General features: G+C 39.3%; 1 protein-coding gene across 1 annotated transcript in view; it reads right to left on the reverse strand.

Annotated features, from left to right (window-relative positions):
* LOC106633213 (E3 ubiquitin-protein ligase TRIM21-like) overlaps positions 1 to 7,675 on the reverse strand; it is an 18,288-nt gene that overhangs the window by 9,214 nt on the left and 1,399 nt on the right. Inside the window, exons 2-3 of the mRNA XM_014333748.2 lie at positions 7,114 to 7,304; positions 4,619 to 4,703 (exon numbers count right to left, since the gene is read on the reverse strand). Of these exons, the coding sequence (XP_014189234.1) occupies positions 4,619 to 4,703; positions 7,114 to 7,304 (276 nt within the window). The remainder of the gene's footprint in view (positions 1 to 4,618; positions 4,704 to 7,113; positions 7,305 to 7,675) is intronic.

Below are 7,675 nucleotides of genomic sequence, written 5' to 3' on the forward strand. Positions count from 1 at the left end.
ACAGAAACTGATCTTCAGATAGAAGACAGCTGGCAGCAGACATGTCTGCACTCTGAGTGAGAAAGAAAAGAAAATGATTTTATTTCAAATTCACTTTTAATTGTGTTTAAATTGTGTTTTTTTCTTCTTTCCTGTCACAAATCTCTTGTTCACCTTGTGAATGCTCAGTTGCATAAGGTTAGTGTATGTAATCCCTGTGAGCAAAAAGTTCACACTACAGAGTTGTCTACACACTGAGTTTCACATATTTTTCTCTACTTGGGACAAATGCAGCCACAAGAGGGTCACAAGCCAGTCCCCTCCTAGTGCTGACCTCAAGCCTGGATAAAGGAAGAAGGGAGGGGGAAGGCATGTTTGAGCCATAGTGTTTCACAGTGTTTCACAGGATTTATACAGGAAAATAATGACTATTAACAAGGTTGCCCAAACTTTTGCATCCCACTGTAGCATTTTTAGTGGAGATCACTTATCTGATTTTTCCATACGTGCTCTTTCCTGCGTCTGAAAATCAGATAAGTGATCTCCACTCCTCTATCTATATATGATCCCCCTGCACTAAAAACTTTTTGTTCTTATTTCCATGCCCCTCCCTTTTTCAGTTAATTTACTTCTCATTAGTACACAATGATCTGCCAGGCCAGGGGAGCCTCCACCCTCTGCAAACCGCAGCCTCAAGTCATGCTCAAGCCATCTGCCAGTATCTGTTAGAAATGCTGTCAAACCTCATGAGGATGTGGTCCAAGCTAGTGAATTGGAACTAAAGTGACTGTGATGAGATCAAAGATTTTAACTGTAAACTTCTTTGTCTCAATCCAACACATGTAGTCTGATGAGTGCCGCTATTAAGTCAACTCTCATTTCAACCTTTTGAAACAACAACCGAAGAACAAAACACATTTGTTATTTCAGCCTCTGTGCAGAGCTGAAGTTCAACATCTGGAAAGAAAAGGCTGCACCGCTGACCTTTGTAGGTAATTTTGATGTCTCTAATTCAATAAGAATATTTCTAGTATCTTTCTATGAATCTCCTCATGCTCTGAATCCAGTCATTCCCCTCTAAGTGGTTAACGACAGTTTGTACTCTGAATCGGCGCTGCTAAGGGACTTAATGAACGTCACACCAGTCTCCCCTCATCCTGTTTACAGGTTATAAAATGAGGGGGATCAACAGTTGCCCTTTAAAACAGTGTGATCATGGACATCTGTACTTACCAGTGTTGAACAGAAGCTCTGCTGTGCTGCTGAGAAAGGTTGGATGAGCACAGTTTGATGCACTTTTGAAGAGAAACTCGCTTTAAGTTTCACTTTTAGATTCTTTCAGATGCTGCTCCACCTCTTCCTTCTGCTGGCTCAGTGGCAACTTCTACTATGAATATTTATCAGGATACATTCAAATGTGGTCTGACTAATTTGAGTCTCCGCTTCTTTCTGCAGTTCCTGCAGGTACTTATGGACCTGCGTGCATGTGTGTTACATTTCAGGCACATGGAGCAGGCTATTTGGAAAAGCTGAATTCGAAATCTTTGTGCTGATATTTTCTGTTTGGTTTGAATTCTGAAATGCTGTTCTGTCTTAATCTGCATTTTTTTATTTCCCCAAATCTGTACAACATCTGTTGAAGAGCACAAAGTTAGTCAGACCATTGTGACACATTACACCTGAAATTGCATTTTTTAAACGTCCACCTTTGTGTAACTAATGCTCCAGATATGAGAAGAGCAAAGCCACACAGACAATGTTCCCTCTAATTTTTCACGTGTCTGAGCGAACACACAAACTCCCTGAGCAGTCCCTTGGACCACTGTGAGCGAGATCAGACAAGTGCACTGTGGGCACGCCAGCATTGAATCCATCCAAGTTACATGGTTTATTAAAATAATCAAATTACAGCATTTACATTTATGTTAGACTACTTTTAATTAACTGCTTTAGCCCACTTACAATGAAAATGTAAAACAAAAATGTAGTCATTGAGCTGTGTAGTATGTTAACACTATTGGAAGTAAAAGTAACTTGAACTCAAATTTTGAAAACACAACTTTAGTCTTTTTTCTTTTCTTTTTTTTATAAAGCTCTGACTTGTATTACGAGTCTGAGTCTGTGGTCTGGGAGAGAGTCCTGTAACTCTGTCTGCAAAATACAGTATATAATGATGTTGGGCAATTAATTATATAGTTACTTCTTCAAAAAAGTACCTCAGTTTGGCAAACAACAAAGTTTTTTGCAGCTATTTTTTTAAATGCAGCCAAGGTGTTTTTTTAAATAAACATTTCAAACTATTTACAGAACAATCAGCTGTTCTGCATCAAATCTGATGCCACACAAATTATTTGTGCCACTCCAAAAATAATTTCTGTCCACATAAAGGAGAACAACAGGCTGATACCTGCAGGCCTGACAACAGGAGATGTATCACTCCTGTAACACCTGTAACATTCAGCAGTCGCCTCATTGTTCTGACACACACAACAAAACTATTGACTACACTACAGACTTACTACATAAGATTTGCGCTATGTCGCAAATCTCTCACATCTCAAAACACCACCGTCACTCCTAAAACTTCCCCCCGTTTCTTAACAACTTGCCATATCATTTTTTGATTGGTCGACATGGTACTTTTTTCGACCAATAGGAAAAGGTGGGGTGTTTTTGGTTTTGTTTTTGCTCACAGGCGGAGAGCGCTTTCGAGCGTTTTTTCTTATAGAACGTTTCTTCCCGCAGTAAATATAAACAACGATAGTATTCAGGAAGAAAACAAACATTGCATTTTTTTTTATCATAACTCTGGTTTTACGTGGCCTATCAACACAATTTAAAAACTGGTTCAAAGTCCACACTTTCTCCGTCAATTGTTCCGTCTGTCCTGCTCACATCTCCAATCGTTGTACATGTTGTCATTAACGTGGCTTCACTCCACATCAGCCGCTTTGCTAGCTAAAACACCGGTGTCGGCACATAAGGACGCTGTCATAGCCTGTCTACGACGTTAATTAGCTGCTATATACGAATGTGAATCGCATTATTGGCTGGACTATGGGATAAGGTGGCATCGTTCTAATCCCATACGAGAGCAGCCAGTCACTCACTGACTAACACTGCAAAACAGAATTGTTGAAATTTTAATTTCAATTCAGGTTAGAGTTTTTTTTGTGCGCAACGCAGATTTTCTGTGCGCAGAGACCGTGCCAGCAGTGCGCAATTGCGCACGCGTGCAGCTTAGAGGGAACATTGCACACAGAGCATCCTGGCAGATAAGCAGTGCCATGTGGAGAACGCTCAAGACACCCACACAAGTGGCGAGCACCAGGAAAGAGGAAGTAGCAGGATTCAGACCTTTGTTTTGGTCCTTGAGAGTGTCAGAACATCATTAAAAGTGTTTAAAAGCAGCTGAAACAGTGATGAGACAAACAAAGACTATCTTGCACACTTATGGAAAAACAGCAAAACAATTTTTTATGATGGAATCAAAGAAAGTGAGTCGCCTGCTGTTTGATATGAAGCCTCAACTCAAGTATATTCAAATATTGAATCTGGAAAACAAATCCCACCACAAAGAGTTAATAAACATTAAAAGAAAAGCAAAATAAATCATTTTATAAACAACATTCACGAAACAATCAATTTAGTTGTCATGGTCCTGGGTCGTGCGACCCAGTGTTTTTAAGTTTTCTTATGTTTTGATATTCATTCAGTCTCATTCAGTATTCCAAGCTCATTTCTATTTTGCCTTGGTTGTCTTGTTGTAGTTTATTAACAGATTCCCCTTGTGTCGTCCTTCCCTATGTTTAAGTTACCCTCGCCCCTCATGTGTTTCTTTACTGCGTGGTCCATGTTATCAAGTTCATGTCATGTCTGCATCTCGTCATGTTTCCTGTGTTATTTTGAAAGTCTTGATTCATCATGCTTAGTGTGCTGGCATCAAACACTCCGCAATTCTCATGTTTGCCTCAGTGAAGTGCACTGAGGGATCTGTGTTCTCGTATAGCAGGCTAAGTTTGTCATCAGAAAATCTGAAAATAAAGTTATTTGAGTTACAATCATTTGTTTGTTAATTTTTATTTCAATCATGGAAACAATATACAAATTTTATTTAGCAAAGAAAAGAAAAGAAAAATGCTATACAAACTGAAGCAAAATAGATTTCACTATTGCTTCACCTGTTCTGATTCAGTTACATATTTACAAGGAGTGGGAAGAAGTGTACACTTAAATATAAAGATTATAAAGAGTAAACAGGACTAGTGAGCTAACACAGCCATAAGGCACACCAGTGCTGATGGAGCACATATTTTTCACCCTAAAATTCTGAGTTCTGTCTGTTAAAGAGAATTAAAAGCATTTAATAATAAGTGGAGAGGGAGAGATCTGACTTGGGTTCTGTAAAAGGAGATGATGCTGTAACACATTAAAAGCAGAGCTAAAATCAACATACAACATACGGGTGGAGTCTTTGGGATTTCCCCAGCGCTTCAGAATTCAGTTTCTCTGATGGTATCATTTCTGTACCAACGGTCCCCCACTAACATGCACTCCTGCTTAACAGGCTGGCAACAGCAAGCCTTTAACCGTTATTCTGTGTCGCCAGCTCCCCCATCCCCCCCCTCGAGGAAAGTACCTGATGCTGGTAAGGTGCTAAGAGGGCATATGCCAGGTTATCGTGGACTCCAGCTGCACGCAGACCCTGGTGGTCAGCTGGAAACCTGCACAGAACAACCCTGTAACAGTGTGTACGTGTCTTTGTATCACAAGAGTTTCGTCCAAAACAGCATCTGAGCCTCTAACTTTGTGACCTGATATTAAAACTGCATCTACGCCTCCATGAATTCACATTTCAGTAGCACCTGAATTTAACTCAATAAAAACTTTGTTCATGTGAACATACTCAAAGTCAGACTAATAAATTATGGGTTGATTTATTCTGATGATAACCATCTTCATGTTATGTTAGAGTAAGAGACGCCAGAGAAGAAAAAGACTTACTGGTTATTTTGAATCAGGTCTGCGTTCATTTTTAACTATTTAAATAGCAGAAATAAGAAAGTATAAGACATGAGGGACTGAAGACTTTATAGAGGTCAGGGTTTTATTTCCCTTTACCCTAATGAAGTACAAAAACTTTGTTGCTGTACTGTTACAAAATTTTCTGGTATCTGTACTTTAATTGAGTAGTTATTTTCCTGTCTACCTTTTACATTTGCTCCCTACATTTTTAAACAAATATTTCTAGTTTCTACTTCTTCCAATTTTAAAATGGGCTCATTACTATTCATTTGACTTCAAGGGAAATGATTTCATGTCACTACAAGAATTCAAACATCAACCTTGATTAGGCGATGCACGAAAGGCAATCCTGTGATGAAAGAGGCAAAGAGGCCATTAGCCAGGAGTTAAAGTGGCCCAGAGCACATTTTGCTGGATTTTCACTCAAAGTGCTGCATTTACTTTTGCAGCTGTCATCTTAGTGCAGGCTGTGCAGGCTGAACATCAGAGGGGAAAATAATGAATCAAAACTTAGCCAGCTAAATGCCTAAATACCACAACTTCACATTTGCACCATGAACGAATGACAGGCATTAGAAGTAAAAAGGATGAGTTGAAGGTGTTAGCGGGCTGTGTCTCAATAATATTTCAATGCTCCAAATAATCCAAAACATTATCTTACAAGTGTATTTATGAATTTTATGGTCATATTAATAATATTATTGATACAATTATGGGTCTTTTTTCAAGGCTTACAGCAGCCTTTTCTCCTATCACCGCAGGGGTAAGAAAACCGAAGTTTACCAGCTGGGGATCATCAAAAAACAATTAAAAAAGAGATGATAAAAGTTTTTTAGTCATTTCATTCTGAACAAGTTTGTTGTTGTCATGGTATGGAGTCTAGTGTCTCTTTGTTTATGTTTTGTATTGATTAATATTCACTGATTTAGTTAGTTTTTTCTGGTTATTTGTTAATTAATTCCAGTGTTTAGGTGTCCCTTGTGTTGTGTCTAGTGTTTTTGGTTCAATATTCGTGTTTCCTGTTTTACATTTGAGAGTCTTCCATCCCTTGGTCAGTTTTGGTTCCCCGTTTTCTCGTCTTGTCTGATTGGTCTCAGCTGTGTTCCCTGCTTGTCTGCCATTTCCTCTTTTCCCCATGTGTGTGTGTATACATAGTGTGTGCTTGCCTCTGTTGTCTGCATGTCCACCTGCTGTACCTCTGCTTGTCATCCTCTGTGTCTCCCCTGCTTTTCATCTCTCAGGCTCCTCATTCTCAGTTTCAGGTTTTAATTATGTTTTCTACGCTCCTCATGTTATTTGGTTAGCTTCTCCCAGTGTAGGTTTGTTAATGTTTTCAGTTCTCCCTTTCGTTAGTTGCTTGTAGCATATTTGTACAGCTACCGATAAAAGTTTGCTTTCAGTTTGATCCTCCGTATATTCATCTGTTTGTCTGCAATTGGGTCCACACTCTCTCCTCTCCATGCTGTCTGCCTCATCAGACGTGACAGTACATGTTAATAAAACGACAGTATGTTTTGTTTTTGTGTTCGTTTCTCCACCTTGAGGAATCACCAGCCAAAACACTTTGCTTATAATTATTATTTATTAAAGCATTGGGTGATCAGATGCACATGGAACATGTACATGGAAGCCACAGTCTGTGAGCAATCAGCTGTGGCCAACTACCAAAAAGAGGGTAACCACTCTTAGAACTTCACAAATTTTTATTTGAGCATGAGCATCTATTTGACTGGTTAAAACTGCTGGGGAAAAACTGCTTGTATTGCAGGAACTGAGCTAAGAAGTGGTCGTGACTGATATCAGGTGCCCCTCACATTCCTTTAATCTTATGTGTGCACATTTCTAAGTAGTGCAAGTGATTTAAGCAAAAATGACAAATCAGTATATTTGTCTTTAAACACTGAAAAAAGAGAAAAGGAGAGTTTGTTCTTAGTCAGATTGGACTTCTTGGGTAAACAGTGTAAGCAGTTTAACAAAACAATAAAATAAAGGTCAGCTTATTAGCTTGTTCTGCAACATTTAAGGCAACCATTCTTCTTTGTGTTGGCTTAAATGTTGAGATGAATCTGTAATTATTCACATTTCCTCATGTAGAAAGATCGAACTGACTGATTGACAGGACAGATGATCAGAGGTGCAGAGTTATCATCATCATTGACCCCGGGACAGAAGAATGGGTAGAGTTTCCCGGTGAAGGAGCAGCCAGTAAAGGAATAGATAAGAGCTGCATGATCTGCATCATAAAAGGAGACCAGACCCTCCTCATAATCCACAAACACCCCCACCTTCTCAAAACCAGACTGAAGAGGAAGACGGACTTCAGGATCCTCAAAAGCTACACAAATGTTTTCATATACTCCTACAGTCCAGTAACCTTTCTCGGGACTCGGTGTGATTTTTTTCTTCCTGTTAACTGACTCTCTGACCACTCCTAATATCCATCTGGTCTTTTCTTTAACCTGAACCTCAAAGTAAAATCTGCCTGAAGAGAAACTCTGCTTTCCGGAAACACAAAGAAACACAAGAAATCTCTCTGGGTTGTCTGGACGTTTCTTCCTTCTATCACCACAGTGTACTTGTTTTCCATTACGAGACAGGATGAGTTTAGGATGTGCTGTATCAGGATCAAGAGTCACATCCACTGCATACTGCTGGACCCTCTTCAGCTCAG

The sequence above is a fragment of the Haplochromis burtoni genome, unplaced genomic scaffold (genome assembly GCF_018398535.1).
Source record: "Haplochromis burtoni strain Fernald_Lab_line unplaced genomic scaffold, NCSU_Asbu1 Contig_61, whole genome shotgun sequence".
NCBI lineage: Eukaryota > Metazoa > Chordata > Actinopteri > Cichliformes > Cichlidae > Haplochromis > Haplochromis burtoni.